The sequence below is a fragment of the Ovis aries genome, chromosome 18 (assembly GCF_016772045.2).
Source record: "Ovis aries strain OAR_USU_Benz2616 breed Rambouillet chromosome 18, ARS-UI_Ramb_v3.0, whole genome shotgun sequence".
In the NCBI taxonomy this organism is placed as follows: Eukaryota; Metazoa; Chordata; class Mammalia; order Artiodactyla; family Bovidae; genus Ovis; species Ovis aries.
The window spans coordinates 54,509,805-54,527,879 of record NC_056071.1 but is presented as its reverse complement, the minus strand read 5'-3'; the positions used below and the strand labels follow the sequence as shown (position 1 = coordinate 54,527,879).

Here is an 18,075-nt window from a genome sequence, read left to right as displayed (position 1 = left end):
TGTCTCAACTGGATTTAAAATGTTAATTCTTAAAATAGTAACACTTATTTTCTGATATGTATTCAGCATAATACATCCTAAAAAACTGCAGACAGTAAAACTTGAGTATTCTTCACATTTCTGTTGACTGGCCTCTTCCTCTGAGCTGTTCTTTTTCTATCAGTTCCTTGTATTTTCCTCCAGACTGTGTCTTTGCATATATGGTTTTTATATATAAATATGGATGGGCCTCCCAGGTGGTGCTGGTGGTAAAGAATCCACCTGCCAGTGCAGGAGATTCAAGAGATTAGAATTTGATCCCTGAGTCAGGAAGCTCCCCTGGAGAAATGGCACCATACTCCAGTATTCTTCCTTGGAAAATTCCATGGACAGAGGATCTTGGTGAACTACAATCCATGCAGTTGCAAACAGACACAGCTGAAGACACACATCATTTTTTTAAAGCCCAAAGATTAGCGTATTATATGCTGTTCGCACATCCCTTAATATTATATTTTCGCTATCCTTGCACATTTAATATAATATATAGATAGTGTTTCTCAAAGGGACACTGTTGCCGTTCAGGTGGGAGAATTAGTTGTGTGCACTGTCTTCTGAATCAGTAGCTTCCTTGCCCCCACTTTCCTACCCACTAAATGCCTGTAGTGTCTTCCAGTCATTTTAAATTATTGTATATGTTTCCTCTGTTCTTCTCTTCTTCCACTGCATTCTACTCATTCAGTTACTCCTTTCTGTAATTGCTGGCCTAGGTGTATCTTGTAGTTTTCAAATCTCTTACATGTATTTGACAGGGCCTGTAACCTTCTTGTGTTAATTTTGGGTTCTATAACTATTCCTGATAGCTGTTTCTCCTTTCTTTTAATGCAACATAATCCATTGCAAGTTTTGATTGAATTGTGTCTGCTATGGGTCAAGGCTGTATATTGTCACACTGCTTATTTAACCTGTATGCACAGTACATCATGCCAAATGCCAGGCTGGATGAAGCACAAGCTGGAATCAAGGTTGCCAGGAGAAATATCAATGACCTCAGATATGCAGGTGGTACCACACTTAGGACAGAAAGCAAAGAGGAACTAAGGAGCCTCTTCATGCAGGTGAAAGAGAAGAGTGAAAAAGCTGCCTTAAAACTCAATATTCAAAAACTAAGATCGTGGCATCCGGTCACTTCGTGGCAAATAGATGTGGAAACAATAACAGACTTTCTTTTCTTGGACTCCAAAATCACTACAGATGGTGACTGCAGTCATGAAATGAAAAGATGCTTGCTCCTTTGAAGAAAAGCTGTGACAAACCTAGACGGCATATTAAAAAGCAGAGATTATTACTTTCCCAACACAAGCCCATCCAGTCAGAGCTCTGGGTTTTCCATTAGTCATGTATGGATGTGAGAGTTAGACCATAAAGAAGGCTGAGCACCAAAGAACTGATGTTTTTGAACTGTGGTGTTGGAGAAGACTGTTGAGAGTCCCTTGAACTGCAAGGAGATCAAACCAGTCCATCCTAAGGGAAATCAACCCTGAATGTTCACTGGAAGGACTGAAGCTCCAGCTCCAGGACTTTGGCCACCTGATACGAAGAGCTGACACGTTGGAAAAGACCCAGATGCTGTGAAAGATTGAAGGCAGAAGGGGACGACAGGACAAGATGGATGGCATCACCGACTCAACGGACATGAGTTGGAGCAAGCTCTGGAAGATGATGAAAGATAGAGAAGCCTGGAGTGCTGCAGTCCATGGAGTGGCAAAGAGAGACGTCTGAGCGACTGAGCAACAACTGCAGTGGGCCTGTTCACCGGTTAAGAATGCCAAAACACCTGCAGAGTCATGTACGTTTTTAAGATGCACATGACAAAACGTTTTATGGTTCTCATCTTGGAATTTTTTTTTTTGCCTTGGCCACACTGCGTGGCCTATATGATCTTAGTTCCCCAACCAAGGATCAAACCCATGCCCTCTTCCCTGGGTGTGCTGAGTCTTAACCACTGGACCGCTAGGGAAGTTCTTTTTGTGGTTCTTCTAATTGAACAGATAACTTTGGAAAGGCATAAGAATGCTGTTTCCATCTTTCAGTTGTAGTTCAGGAGAAACTTTTTGAATTGGAGGAGAATGAAATTGTAAGGCAAATGTTCTAATATAGTTTTCATTGGTCTCTTTTGTAAGATATATACTAGACTATAGGAATTTGAGATTCTTATTTACTTTAAAAAGGATTCCATGGAAGTTTGCTTTTAGAAATCTCTGTCAGGGCTTCTCTGGTGGCTTAGTGGTAAAGAATCTGCCTGCCAATGCAAGAGACATGGGTTCGGTCCCTGATAAAGGAATATCCCACATGCCTCAGAGCAGCTGAGCCCAGGCACCGCTATTAAGCTTGTGCTCTAGAGCCTGGGAGCTGTAGCTACTGAAGCCCCCGTGCCCAAGAACCCTTCCTGCCCAACAAGAGAAGCCACCACAATGAGAATCCTCCACCTGCAATGAAGAGTTGCCCCCACTTGGCATAACTAAAGAAGAGCCCGTGCAGCAACGAATACCACTACAGCCAGAAATAAAATTATGAAAAAAGAATTTCTGTCCATGAAAGATGTCTTTACAATGATAGAGAGTTTGTCACTAACATCATATTCAGTGATTGAAATAATGTTGAAGCATAGGGAACTGTCCCATGTTGGGGATTTTTGAGGAGAAGCATTAAATACAAATAGGACAGAACATAAAATATACTTAAAAAATCACACACAGGTTTATCTTTAGGAGTGTTAGGCTTGAGAGAGGGAACCTAGTCTGTGCTTAGGTGAGATGGTAAAGGAAGGAAAAGAGGGTTCTTTCTTGGGTCAAGAAAAGGTTTTATGTTCTGACAGAAACCAAGAATAAGGGAAACTACTTTTATGAGGGAAAAGAAACCTTTTATTTTCCAATTAGAGAGGACAAACTTTAGTGATTGAGTTTTGATATTTCCCGTTTTTGTCTGTGGCTGTTGATGGCAATGTTAGGGAGTGGAATTGAAGAGAGCTGGAAGGCTTGGGACATTTTGAAAAGTATGTGTGTTGTGGGAAGAAAGGAGACAGAAGGGAAGTAGCTGTGGAGTGGGATTGGCAATCCTCTCAAAAAGGAAGACTTTTGTGTAAAGGAGTTGGAGCTAGAGGACAAACTTACAGTTATTGTATCTTGTCTGGGATTATAGAAATGGTTTGGTTGAAGCTGCAAATAAAATGTAAATAAATGAAGGCTGTGGCTTGTTGAATTTCATGTATTACTACTGAGATACTATTCAGTAATGTTTCTAACAGAGAACATCTAAAAATAGATTCCCAAGCTTATATATGTATATTTTTAATCTTTTGGTGTCTCTGTTTCCATTTGACAGTATGTGGTGTTTTTTCTTCTTTTATCATTTAAGGAAGAACTTCACATGTCACTTTCAAAACTGAACAATGAGTATGAAGTAGTTAAAAGTACAGCTGCAAGGGACGTGGATTTGGATTCAGAATTATGTGATTTAAGACGAAATTTGGAGGCAAAGGAACAAGAACTCAATCAGAGCATTAATGAAAAGGAAATACTAATAGCTGAGTTAGAAGAATTGGATAAACAGAACCAAGAGGCTACAAAGGTAACTATATTAAATATATTTTATATTAAAGACAGTGAAGGAGTAAATTCTACTCAGTAGACTGAACATTGGGTTAATAAGCAATACGGATGTGATTTAATTTCTGTGATTTAATCAGCATTTTAGTGATGCTCTAGTTATAGAGGTTGTCAGAATTTTACTGTAAAGTTTAGATAGTAAATACCCGACTTTGTATGCCACGTAGTCTCACTTGCAGCTACTCAACTCTGCTGTCGTCATATGCAAACGAATGAGCCTGGCTTTGTTCCATTAAAGGTTTATTTACAAAAACAGGCAGGTGTGATTTGGCCTGTGGGCTATAGTTTGTTGTCTCCCTGCTTCCGTGTTTGAGTTGAAAATCACCAACGTATATCCTCTGTCTTCTTTGCTTTTAAGTTCTAACCTCTCCAAAAATAGATTTTCTGTAAGATAATTAGTAAATAACTTTGTTAGGAATTTTTAAAAGTTGCTTTAAGGATTAGAAATGTCTAAGAATTATTCTCCTATTATGTATGACATTTTTAAAAGTTTTCTTTAGGTATTAAAATGAGAGAATATTTAAAGTTACTGTGCAAATTACTTTTTCTTTCAGCACATGATTTTGATCAAAGATCAGCTATCAAAACAACAAAACGAGGGAGATAATATCATCAGTAAACTGAAAAAAGATCTAAATGATGAAAAAACCAGAGTTCATCAGCTTGAAGATGATAAAATGAACATTACTAGAGAGTTAGATGTGCAAAAAGAAAAGTTAATTCAAAGTGAACTGGTACTAAACGATTTACATTTAAGCAAGCAGAAGCTTGAGGATAAAGTAGATGATTTAGTAGACCAGCTAAATAAATCACACACACAAAATCTAAGTATCCAGAAGGAGAACTTTGAACTTCAGGAACATATTAAACGAAAGGAGGAGGAGCTTTCTAGAGTCAGGGATGAGTTAACGCAGTCTCTTAATCAAGACTCTGACAGTAATTTTAAGGACAACTTACTTAAAGAAAGGGAAGCTGAAGTCAGAAACTTAAAGCAAAATCTTTCAGAAATAGAACGCCTCAATGAAAATTTAAAGAAAGTTGCTTTTGATCTCAAAGTGGAAAATGAAAAGTTGAATTTAGCATGTGAAGATGTCAGACATCAGTTGGAAGAGTCTCTTGCAAGTAACAGTCTGATTGCTGTGGAAAAAAATGCCGTTGTGGAGGCTCTAAAGCTGGAGAAAGAACAGTTAGAAGCAGAATTGTGTCAGGCTAAAAAGAGGTTGTTGGAAGAAGCAAGCAAATATGAGCAAACCATTGAAGAACTGTCCCATGCACGTCATTTGAGCACCTCTGCATTACAGTTAGACCATGAACATTTAATTAAACTCAATCAAGAGAAGGACTTTGAAATAACAGAACTCAAAAAGAATATTGAGCAGATGGCAACTGATCATAAGGAAACTAAGAAAATGTTGTCATCTAGTTTAGAAGAGCAGAAGCAATTGACCCAACTTGTAAATGAGAAAGAAATTTTTATTGAAAAGCTTAAAGAAAGAAGTTCAGAGCTTCAGGAGGAATTAAATAAATATACTCAGGCCCTAAGAAAAAATGAAATTTTAAGGCAAACCATAGAGGAAAAAGACAGAAGCCTTGGCTCCATGAAAGAAGAAAACAGTCATTTGAAAGAGGAGCTGGAACGACTGAGGGAACAGCAGAGCCGAGCGGCACCGGCGGCGGGACCTAAGACCCTTGACAGTATTACAGAGCTAGAATCCGAGGTGAATCAGCTGAATATAATAAAGGATAATCTTGAAGAGGAAATAAAGCATCATCAAAAGATCATTGAAGATCAAAACCAGAGTAAAATACAGCTGCTTCAGTCTTTACAGGAGCAGAAGAAAGAAATGGATGAGTTTAGATACCAGCATGAGCAAATGAACACCACACACACCCAGCTCTTTTTAGAGAAAGATGAGCAAATTAAGAATTTGCAAAAGACCATTGAACAAATCAAAACCCAGTTGCATGAAGAAAGACCGGACGTTCAAACAGAGAATTCTGATATTTTTCAAGAAACGAAAGTTCAAGGCCTTAATATAGAAAATGGAAGTGAGAAGCACGATTTATCTAAAGCTGAAACTGAAAGGTTAGTGAAAGGAATAAAAGAGCGAGAGCTGGAGATTAAACTTCTAAATGAAAAGAATATATCTCTCACTAAACAGATTGATCAGCTGTCCAAAGATGAGGTTGGTAAACTAACTCAGATTATCCAGCAGAAAGATTTGGAGATACAGGCTCTTCATGCTCGGATTTCTTCCACTTCCTACCCCCAGGATGTCGTTTACCTTCAACAGCAGCTGCAGGCCTATGCTATGGAGCGAGAGCAGGTGCTGGCTGTTTTGAGTGAGAAGACGAGGGAGAATAGCCATCTCAAAACAGAATACCACAAGATGATGGATATAGTGGCTGCCAAGGAGGCAGCCCTCAATAAGCTGCAAGATGAAAATAAAAAACTGTTTACAAGATTTGAAAGTAGTGGCCAAGATATGTTTAGAGAAACCATTCAGAATTTATCCCGTATCATTCGAGAAAAGGACATTGAAATCGATGCATTAAGTCAAAAATGTCAGACCTTATTGACAGTTTTACAAGCATCCAACAGTGGAAATGAGGTTGGAGGTGTTAATAGTAATCAGTTTGAGGAGCTCCTCCGGGAACGAGATAAGCTAAAACAGCAGGTCAAGAAAATGGAAGAGTGGAAGCAGCAGGTGATGACCACAGTGCAGAACATGCAGCACGAGTCTGCGCAGCTGCAGGAGGAGCTTCACCAGCTGCAGGCCCAGGTGTTGGTGGACAGCAGCAACAGCTCTAAGTTACAAGGGGACTACACGGGCCTGATCCAGAGCTACGAGCAGAACGAAACCAAGCTCAGGAATTTCGGTCAGGAATTAGCACAGGTTCAGCACAGCATAGGGCAGCTTTGCAATACCAAAGATCTTCTTTTAGGAAAACTTGATATTATTTCACCGCAGCTCTCCCCTGAACTATCGACTGCTTCTCAGACAGCAGAGTCTCTTAGAACAGTTAAGTCTGATGTGTCGAGTGAGGCTTCTAAACAAGAAATAGAAGCGCTAAGAAGGTCCCTGGAGGAAAAAGACGCGACGATTAGAACTCTCCAGGAAAATAATCACAGATTGTCTGATTCGATTGCTGCTTCCTCAGAGGTAGAGAGAAAAGAGCACGAACAGACTGATTCAGAAATGAGGCTGCTGAAGGAGAAACAGGAGAGCTTACAAAAGTCACTGAAGGAAAAAGACCTGTTGATCAAAGCCAAAAGTGATCAGTTACTTGCTTTGAATGAAAATCTCACCAACAAAGTGAATGAAAATGAACTTCTGAGGCAAGCAGTGACGAACCTGAAGGAGAGAACATTAATTTTAGAAATGGACATTTGTAAACTAAAGGGGGAAAATGAAAAAATAATAGAAACATCCAGGGGAAAGGAAACAGAGTATCAAGCATTACAGGAGACTAATATGAAGTTTTCTATGATGCTGAGAGAAAAAGAATTTGAGTGCCATTCATTGAAGGAGAAGGCTGTAGCTTTTGAGCAACTACTGAAAGAAAAAGAACAGGTACGTTCTGGATGGTGTGTTGTGGAAGGAAGTTTGGGGGTGGAGGAGAAATTTTAGTGTGCTGCTTTATCGATGTTATCTTTAAAAGGGAAGATGAATTTGTTCATTTAGAAATATGTACTTCAAAGCATTGGAAAGTGAAAGTGAAAGTGAAGTCGCTCAGCCGTGCCCAACTCTTAGCGACCCCATGGACTGCAGCCTACCAGGCTTTTCCATCCATGGGATTTTCCAGGCAAGAGCACTGGAGTAGGTTGCCATTGCCTTGTGCTTCATTCTAAATAAATCTTCCTCAGAGGCATCCGAGGAAAAGTTTTTCCCAAGATTACTAGATAGTTCCAATGATGTGTAGCGCTAGATTAATTTCTTTATGGTCTAAGTAGAAAAAAAGAGTTTAGAAGCAGTTTTTCATTAGAAAATAGAAATATGTTACAAGAGAGAACTTGGACGTTACTGCATTTTAAGCACATTTTAGGCATATTTCAGTAACTACTGGCTTTAGAGCTTCTTGTATATTGAAGTTATGTGAAATACATACCACATCTTTGACAGTGATCTGAAGTAAGAAATAACATTTTACATTGTGACACAGTAAGCTTGTGTGTGTGTAACACTGAAGCAAGTTTCAGGAATCAGAAATTACCCTCATTACATGTGATGCTCTGTTAAAAACAAGTTCTGTATGACCCATTAAATTGGCTTTTATGAATTATTCACAGCCTGGTATTTGAAAAGCATTAGCCATGAACAGTACTTTTCACATAGTGAACTCAGTAATTATTCTAATCCTAGCTGTACCACTGATGTGACTTCGGGTGTGTTTTGACTTTATTGGTTTGTTTATTCAGCCATAAAATGAAAGGTTGTACATCGGTTAAGGTGTCAGTAGTTTTTGATACATTTAAATTTTTACATGGTAGTTGATGTTAGATTTTGATAAGAATGTGTTGAAGACCTAGTACATCTTATGATCAAAGCTGTGGGCTCTTTGGTGTAAGGCCTTTTTACTCTGATTTCTATACTTAGTAGTAGAAATTTGGAAAAGAAATGAGGCAGAACAATGGAATATTCAAAAAGTGCTTCTTGAGTGTTTACATGCTACCAGGCACAACAAAATAATTTAACATCTTTTGCCAATTAAATTCTCTTTTAAGAATCTCAGATTAAAGCTTGGGAATGCTTTGATGTAGTTTTCACTTAATAAGAAAAGTTTTAACGTCATCTTCCCCTTCTTTGCCATGTAATTAAGTAAGTTCGCTGATGTGATGAGGTGTGTTCCTCCTCAGGAGTAGCTTCTTAGCTTCTATGGTGCTGGTCTGTAATCCATATTCAAAAGACTGTCAGAGTGTAGAAGCTTTCTATTGCTCACGAGCCAAATTTGTGTGTAACGATTAAGAGCTTGTAGGAGTATAATAGGGGAATGGAGGTCAGTAGGTATTCATTTTTCATGTGTTTTTCCTATTGTATGATAGTTTTAACATCTCATATAATCTATTTTATTGACTTTATAGATCCAAAGTATGCAGATATAATTACGGTTCACCTATCTTTCAGGAAGCTTTCCTAAGTCAGTTAAGTTGTACTTAAGTATGTATTGTATTGAAGTTAATTAGCATAAACTAATTTCTTATAATACCCTATATAATTGAAGAGTGCCTTTATTATATTTTTAATGTAATAAATAGCATTTTTCTTTAGGGAGAAAGTTGTGTTCTCAACAGGAGATCTTCAGCTCTTTAATTTTCAAGCATTTTTACTTTCTCTAGTATGAAAAAGAATTTAACTGAAAAACTATTTGAAAAATACTGGCTGCCTTTTCCATGAGGGGGTGTTGAGATAAAAGGAACAGATGGTTTTATGTTTTGGTTTTGATGATTTGCCTTGAGGGGCGTGTAATTTATTCTTAAAGAAATGGAAAGTTTACATGAAAATGTAAAAATAATACCAATCTATTAATAGATTCAGACAATATGCATATTTCATACAGAGAAAAGAATTGGCTGTAAACAGGCTGACACTTTTTTGTGCTTTTCAGAATTCCAGCTATCAGCTTAAATTCACGGCCCTGCTCTTGCAATGAAAGTCTTTAATATATTGTGCTTATAAGGAATGCATTCAGGAATAAATTTTCACAGCAGTCTAGCAAGATATCATTCCTGAGTTGCTTTCATTAAACTGTTGCCAAAATGTTCTTTTAAAATAGACTGTGCATGTAAAATGACTTCCCTTTTTTCTCCTCTGCCAGCAACTTGGCGCTGTTACTTCCCTAACAACAGTTGTATATGCTTGATAAATGCTGGCAAGTACGTGTGCGTGTGCACACATGTGCGCGCGCACACACACACACACACTTTTGGGCAATTTGGGGGTTTGTGTACACTTTGTTGTGTAGGATAAATTTGAGGAGATTGTGTCCTTTGAGTCCTTTTTTAAAGCATTTAAAATCAAACTTTAAGAGTAGTTTTAGATTACTAAAAAGTTGGGGAGACAGAGCCTTCCCATATCCCTCACACTCAGGTTCCCTTGTTTTTAACATCTTATGTTACTGTGGTACCTTTACTACAAATAATGAACCTATTTAGATAAATTAGTACTTTATTTGAAGTTTCTCAGTTTTTTAGCAGATACCCTTTTCTTATTCCAGGGTCCCATCCAGAATACATTGTACTGAGTTATCATGTTTCCATAGGCTCCTTTGGACTGTAATGGTTTCTCAGACTTTCCTTGTTTTTGATGACTTTGACATAGTTAACTGAATTTTTAAATTATTTAATGAAGAAATGTCTTTTTAAAATGTATTTTTCTTTAAAGCTAAAATTATTTCTTTCCAAAAGGGCAAGACTGGGGAGTTAAATCAGCTTTTAAATGCAGTTAAGTCAATGCAGGAAAAGACAGTTATGTTTCAACAGGAGAGAGACCAAGTCATGTTGGCCCTGAAACAGAAACAAATGGAAAACACTGCTGTACAGAATGAGGTATGCTTTCACTTTAAAGAAGCAAGATCTTAAAAACTGCTAAGTAAGAAAACTGTGAAGATTATCAAGTAAACTGAGTTTCTCCATTTGCTGATTTTTATCTCAGTCTTACTCTGATGTGCTTTAGTGGGATTTTGATCTCCCAAAGTGCATTGTTTCAGTTTGCAAGCAAAAACCATGATCTAATCATTATGGCGTATACCTAAAATTAATTATACCTCAAGAAAAAACAAGATGGCATATCTTGGATATAGAAAAAATTTCCTACCTGTAAAGTATTAAAAAAAAAAAAAAGATTTACTGAAAAAAGTGGCCTGTCACAAAAAGCTTAGTACTTTGTAGTTTTATTTTTTAGTATAGCCAACATAGGGAATGAGATCTTACAAAATAAACCTTCCATATTCAAGATGATTTCAGGAGAACATTTTTCCTAGCACAAATGTATCTTGCAATATGAGAAATTAGTATACAATTAATGCATTTCAGTAATGGAGAAAAGATTTAATAAAGTGGCATGTAGGAGGGAAAGGGGAGAGATTTTAATGGAGGAAAGATAAATGAAATGTCCTCTACCTAGGTTCAACATTTACGTGACAAAGAATTACGCTTAAACCAGGAGCTAGAAAGACTGCGTAACCATCTGTTAGAATCAGAAGATTCTTATACCCGTGAAGCTTTGGCTGCAGAAGACAGAGAGGCGAAACTAAGAAAGAAAGTCACAGTGTTAGAGGAAAAGCTAGTTTCATCCTCCAATGCAATGGAAAATGCAAGGTAACTTTTTCTTTTTCTTTTTTTTTTTTTCATGTTAACATTAACTGAACATGTCCTGAGTGTCAGACTCAATAAGAGTTTTTCATATGTTACCTCATTTTATTCTTACAGAATTCATTAGCTCCATTTTACAAACTAAAAAAGTAAGGGTAAAGAGATTTAGTAACCTTCCCAATATCAGGAACACAAAGTACATGTGTAGTTCTCTCACTTGGGTTTGTAACCCTTATCCAGATTTGGCATTCAGTTAAAGCTTCTCTGAATCTTGTTATCCTAGGTAAGTCCTTCTCATCATTTTAGGAGGTTAGGCCTAAATTCTGACTAATTAATTAACTTTCCCAAGTTTTCCAATAACTAATTTATGTGATTTAATGCCGTCCTTCGCCCCAGGCCATGCACTACAGCTTGCAGGATTTCAGTTCCTGGGATTGAACCTGGCATGGGAAGTGAAAGTGTAAAATCCTTACCACTAGGTCACTAGGGAACTCCGTGACTTAATTTTCAATCAAGTGATCTAAAGTTGGACAAAGTTTGGATGTTAGAATAAAAGATGTAACTTGTGAAGGCCTAGGTCAGTGTGAATTAACTCCAGGCTTACTAGAACAAAAATGTGACCAGGTCCCTGCTTACATATTTTTCAGTTTTATTTCTCTCAATAAAAGTGTGGTTTTTTTTTTCCCCCTTTTTACAAAAATATGTTTTCCACTTCAAGAAAATCACATAACCCAAAAGCACATACAGCCACAGTCTCACTTATCCAGAAACAGTGTTTTTTTGTGCCTTTGAATGCTTCTGTATATGTGTATATATATTGTATGTTATTTTCTTAAAGCAAAATGGTTGAGATCATACTGTTTATACTGTTTTGTAACCTGCTTCTGTCAATTAATAATATTAATATCAGTACACATTAAGCTATGTGTTTCTGCAGTATCATTTATGGCTGCATAGTATACCATTATTCTATTTGTCATAATTTCTTTAAGGCATTCATTTATTATTGATCATTTAGAATGTTCCAACTTCTCAGAATTACTAAGAGTGCTGTTTTGATAACCCAAAATAGGCATTTTTGTGTTGATGATAGATTATTTCCTTAGTGTAAATTTTGAAAAATGGAAATTCTGGTTTGAAGGGCGTTTTTAAAACATTTGAAATATACTGCCAAATAATCTTCCAGAAAAATCATATCTGTGTTTCTGTTAGTTGTATGTGCATCTTTTAATCTTTTTACTGTATATGATATGAAGGGAAATACAAGGATATAGTAGATATTATCTCTGTCTGCGAAGACAATATAGGATAATACTTCTGAGGGCAAACTCCTTACCCCTTTTGTTGGATATATTATTGTACCTTCAGACTCAGAAGAACTTGTTTAAGATAAGAATTAAAGCAGTGAGTGAACATTTATGTATGTTTTTCACATTGGCAGAAAAAAACTTCCTCAGTCTGTAAAAGTGATCATCTTTCAATTTCAGGCCATTATTTTCTCTAATTAAAAGTTGCTAGTTTCTGCCTGTTTTCATTTACCATTCATAATAACTGTCAGAATAGTCTTCCTTAGGTAGGCCTGTGATCCTCTTGCTCCTTTTTCAAAACCACGGTAGTTTCTTCATGATTTGGGCACAGGCTGTCTACCTCCTTAGCCTTATTTCTCACTGTGATCTTCATCCAACCAAACTGTATTACTCACTTCTTCAGATAGAGCTATTTTCCTACTTTTTGTCTCCTACTCTTTCTTTATAAAAAGAGTGGGCCTGATCCCTAACCGTTTTTTGTTAATCTCACTTGTTCTTCAAATGGCACTTCCTTCATAAAGAATTCTTTGGTTAGGACCCCACTCCTCAAATCTAAAATCAAACCCTAGTGTGATGTTTGAGTCTTTGATAGAGCACTTGTATTTTACTTAGGAGTATGGGTAATTGTTGACCTGCTTTACGCTTTCTCCCATCCAGTGAAGTGTAAAGTTACTGAGGGGGTAGAAACGATGCCATCTATTTTACACCCTTCCCACAGTGTACATGCTTATACATAGCTTCATAGCTGCCCAGTAAACATTTGGTGTATAAGTAACTCAGATCTATAAAATAAGGTTGTGGTGTTTTGAGCCCTTAACAATAGTAATATCTTGTATTTGTTAACGCTTTGAATGATATCACAGTTCATTTCATCCTTACAATTGAGTGATTTGCTAACAAAGTTGAATAGAGTCCAGGGACCGAAGAGGGGATTTAAGTCTTCTGGTATCAGTTTACTGCTCTTTCCACAAGAGGGTGCTGTTGGGTAAAGTTTCTTCAAAGTGAGCTGCTCTTAATTGGCTTTATTGGGCTGCTCTGAATAAGAATTGAACTGGCTGGGTATTGAAAACCTAGGAAAGGCTATTACAGTATTTTATATGTAATAATTATACATTAAAGAAGTATCTCAGTGACATAAGCCTATAGGTGTTCTGTAAGTCTCTTGATTATTTGGAACAAGTGTAGGGATTATTTAATATAAACAGAAAGATGATAGTAAAAGTTAATTAACTCATAATTAGGGCAGTTAATCAATGTGAGAGCCTTTGGAAATTTGTTAGTTCACTAGGATTGCGAGTGCTAAAAACAAGGGGGTATCATAGAATCCATTGCTTGTTAGGTTGGGAGCTGGACAAAATGACTTCCAAAATCCCTTATAACTTACCGGTATAAGTTTATGATAAGTTACACCTTAAGAGTTTTAGCCTGGAAACAAAAGTTGCAGGCTATTTGTGAATTTTTCTTATGCTGACATTTCTTGATCAGCACAATTCTGTTTAAAATGACTGCTGTTTGTTCAAAGTCACCTTCACAGGAAGAATGACTGGTTTAACAAAAGCAGAGAGAACAAAGATCAGAGGAACTCTTCAAGTTTGTTTGAAATCTAACTTGAATTTAATGCAATGAAACGAAGGGAAGGTCAGATTCATAGAGATAGAAAGTAGATTGGTAGTGCCCGGCGGGGAGGGGAAGTTATTTTTTAATGGGCATGGGGTTTCTGCTTAGGAAGAGGGAAAGCATTCTAAAGATGGTTGGTGGTGATTGTTACACAGCCATGTGAATGTACTTAGGATTACTGAACTGTACACTGATAAGTGATCAAAATAGTAAATGTTATATATATTTTACCACACCAGAAAAACAGAGGGAAGAGGCTTCATCGCGTTAAAGTATCTGAATACTTTGAATATAACTCGCACTTAGTGCAATAATATGTAGGGAGGATATTTCATCTTGTTAAAGTGTCCAAACAGATAGAAACAGTTTTACTTTTATTCTTTCTGTTCAAAGCCATCAAGCCAGTCTACAGGTAGAGTCATTGCAGGAACAGTTGAATGTGGTATCCAAGCAAAGGGATGAAACTGCGCTACAGCTTTCCATGTCTCAGGAACAAGTGAAGCAGTATGCGCTGTCACTCTCCAACCTCCAGATGGTCCTGGAGCACTTCCAGCAAGGTCAGTTGTATGGCCAGTCTTTCAGTGAAGAAAAGTCATTGTACGGTTGACTCTTGAACAATGCATGGATGCTGACCCCCTCCCCCGCAATTGAAAATCCATGTATAACTTGAGCCCCCCCAAACTTAACTCCACTTTTTGTTTTTTGGCTGCTGGATGGCATTCAGGGATCTTAGTTCCCTGACCAGGGATTGAACCTGTGCCCCCTGCAGTGGAAGAGTGGAGTCCTAACACTGGACTGCCAGGGAATTCCCTAGCCCCCACACTTAACTCCTAATAGCCTGCTGTTGGCCAGAAGCGTTACTGATATCGTAAATAGTCAATTAACACCTTTTTATATGTTGTGTATGCTATATGTATGCCATGAGAAGTCAACGGCCCCCCACTCCAGTACTCTTGCCTGGCAAATCCCATGGACGGAGGAGCCTGGTAGGCTGCAGTCTGTGGGGTCGCTAGGAGTCAGACACGACTGAGCGACTTCACTTTCACTTTTCACTTTTATGCACTGGAGAAGGAAATGGCAATCCACTCCAGTGTTCTTGCCTGGAGGATCCCAGGGACGGGGGAGCCTGGTGGGCTGCCATCTGTGGGGTCGCACAGAGTCGGTCACAACTGAAGCGACTTAGCAGCAGCAGCAGCATACCATATGCTGTATTCTTACAATAAAGGAAGCTAGAGAAAAGAAAATGTTATCAAAAAAATCATAAGGACGAGAGAATACATTTACTGTACTGTATTTATTGATACAATAAGTTTATGTTACCTGTTTACAAGATAAATTGTTTGCCTGTTAGTGCCTACATCAGTATTCTCTTGTATGATAAGAAAAACACTGTAGATGTTATATATACTACTAACACTAGATATCAAAAATGAAATGTGTGAAAAAACTCATATTTATAGGTATAATGATTCATGATCGATAATGAAGAAGCAGTGTTACTGCTTTATGATAGCCTAGCTTTTACACTAATGAATTGTTATAAAGTGTTTATGGTATACAATAATATGGTCATATTCATAATATAGTTCTGGAAACAGTGTTACATTTTAAAAAAACACTTGTGATGATAGCCTGATATGCAGTTTTTCCAGTTACAAAAGAGGCATACCTTATGGTGTTGCGATTCTTTGGAAGCAAAGTTATAGAACACTAAGAACACTAACACATTAAATTTATATTATCAGTCACCTTCTACCTATGTTATGATAGACTTGTTGTTCAGTTGCTAAGTCATGTCTGACTCTTTGTGACCCCATAGACTGCAGCACACGAGGCTTCCCTATCCTTTACTATGTCCTGGAGTTGATTCAAATTCATGTCCATTGAGTTGGTGATGCCATCCAACCATCTGATCCTCTGTCACCCCCTTCCCCTACCTTCAGTCTTTCCCAGCCTCAGGGTCTTTTCCAGTGAGTCAGCTATTTGCATCAGTGGCCAAAATATTGGAGCTTCAGCTTCAGCATCAGTCCTTCCAATGAATATTCAGGGTTCATTTCTTTTAGGATTGACTGCTTTGATTTCCTTGCTGTCCAAGGGACTCTCAGGAGTCTTCTCCAGCACCACAGTTCTAAAGCATCAATTCTTCGGTGTTCAACCTTCTTTATGGTCCTGCTCGCACATCCATACATGACTACTGGAAAAACCATAGCTTTGACTGTACGGTCCTTTGTCAGTTGGAGGTTGAATCCACTTTGAAGAGTTAATCATCAATAATTACTGTCCTTTGAAATATTGGTTAATTTGTTCTTAGCTGTTCATCTATACTTTAACTGCATTTTCTCATTTGGGTGGAAAGTACCATTCTAGACACATAGTAGTAATAGGACCTGGTACTGTGAATGGTACCCTGATAACCAAATACACTTTTTCACATCTACTTCCCATCCTTAGATTTACCCCCTTGAGATCATTCACCCATCCATTTGTTAGTTCATACATGCAGTAATTACTGAAAATGAATGAACTGCTAGTAGGGAGGAGGTGGTTAGAAGACGTGATGCTACTGAAGTAACGAAAGTCATAGTTTTGTGACTGAGCAAACCTTTACACTTGTACATATGTACATATCAGGGTTACTCCTGTGGTTGAAATTTTGAATTTTAAATGTAAGAATTAAATGTAAGAGTTTTGAATTTTAAATGTACAAGATAGTGTGATGGTGGCTGAGGCCATAGAGAAAGCTTTGCTAAAGAGGAAATACTGATACTTGAATAGAGTTCTGAGGGGAAGGAAAGTTTGCAAGATCTGGAGAAAGATTTAAGCAGAGGAAACTGATCTCATTAGACAGAGGATGAAATCATCCAGTGATGCTGGATGGCATCACTCACTTGATGCATGTGAGTCTGAGTGAACTCCTGGAGTTGGTGATGGACAGGGAGGCCTGGCATGCTGCAATTCATGGGGTCACAAAGAGTCGGACATAACTGAGCAACTGAACTGAACTGAACATCACTACTAAGGCATATATAATTTTCTTGTTGAGACATTTGAGCTATTAATGTTTTTGTTGTCTTATTAAAGTTTCAAGTGGTTTAAAATTATAATCTTATCACACAATTATAAAATGCTAATGTAACTTTTTTCTCCTCCTTAGAGGAAAAAGCTATGTATTCTGCTGAACTAGAAAAGCACAAACAGCTTGTTGCTGAATGGAAGAGAAAGGCAGAAAATCTGGAAGGAAAACTTGTGTCATTACAGGTCGGTTGGATAATTTACTCTTGTGAATTTTATTATTCACAAAGCAATTACGTATAGTTTTTCTCTTGGAAATAATCTCCTGAACAATTAATTTAGTAAGTGTTGCTGGGACATAGCAGTGAACAGGATACTAAGAATTTCCCTCGTGTGACTTATAGTTTAGAATAGACATAGCAAATATGAGACTTCCATTTTTAGCACAGGTGGGCATCTTAGAGATCATTTAAAAAAAATAATGTATAATTTTGACTTTATAATTTTCCCTTTTCAACAAAATATATTGGGTACTTAATTTCACATGGATTAAAATAATGTATATTATCCCATTAGATTTTTTTCTTTTGCAGACTAATTCTTTAAAATATTTTTCTCTTTATTATTATTGCTATACATAAAAAATTATATATAAGAAGTAAAATGAACCCTTATATTGAAAAGATATTTCCTTTAATGGTTTGAAATTTTCACTAAATGTTGAGTGACTGCAAAACAGTATTTACTCATCACTTTTTTCAACTTGAGTTTTATTACCCAGATGTCATGTTATCTCCCAGAAGGTGATCAGCATAGAGGGTTGCAAATTCATCTGAAATTTTCACATAGATAGTACTGTAGTCTAGGCTTTCTTACTATAAATGTACTCAGATAATATCTAGCATCTTATTTTCATTAAAATGTTCTAGTGTTAGGGCTTTTCTGGTGGCTCAGATGGTAGAGAATCTGCCTGCAGTGCAGGAGGCCTGGGTTCCTTCCCTGGGTTGGGAAGATCCCCTGATGAAGGAGGAAAATGCCTACCCACTCCAGTGTTCTTGCTTGGAAAATCCCATGGACAGAGGACCCTGGTGGGCTACAGTCCATAGGGTTGCAAAGAGTCGGACATGACTGTAGTGACTTAGCACACACACTACGTTTTTTTTTTTAATAAACTTACTCT

General features: G+C 37.4%; 1 protein-coding gene across 5 annotated transcripts in view; it reads left to right on the top strand.

Moving 5' to 3' along the window:
- TRIP11 (thyroid hormone receptor interactor 11) overlaps positions 1 to 18,075 on the top strand; it is a 68,683-nt gene that overhangs the window by 25,806 nt on the left and 24,802 nt on the right. For all 5 annotated transcript variants that reach the window (XR_009597260.1, XM_012098940.4, XM_004017952.5 and 2 more), the window contains 6 exons: positions 3,397 to 3,609; positions 4,202 to 7,222; positions 10,054 to 10,194; positions 10,772 to 10,965; positions 14,277 to 14,440; positions 17,038 to 17,141. Coding sequence is in view for 4 of the 5 variants with exons in the window: in XM_012098940.4 (XP_011954330.2) it covers positions 3,397 to 3,609; positions 4,202 to 7,222; positions 10,054 to 10,194; positions 10,772 to 10,965; positions 14,277 to 14,440; positions 17,038 to 17,141 (3,837 nt within the window). In the remaining variant the exon portion in view is untranslated. The remainder of the gene's footprint in view (positions 1 to 3,396; positions 3,610 to 4,201; positions 7,223 to 10,053; positions 10,195 to 10,771; positions 10,966 to 14,276; positions 14,441 to 17,037; positions 17,142 to 18,075) is intronic.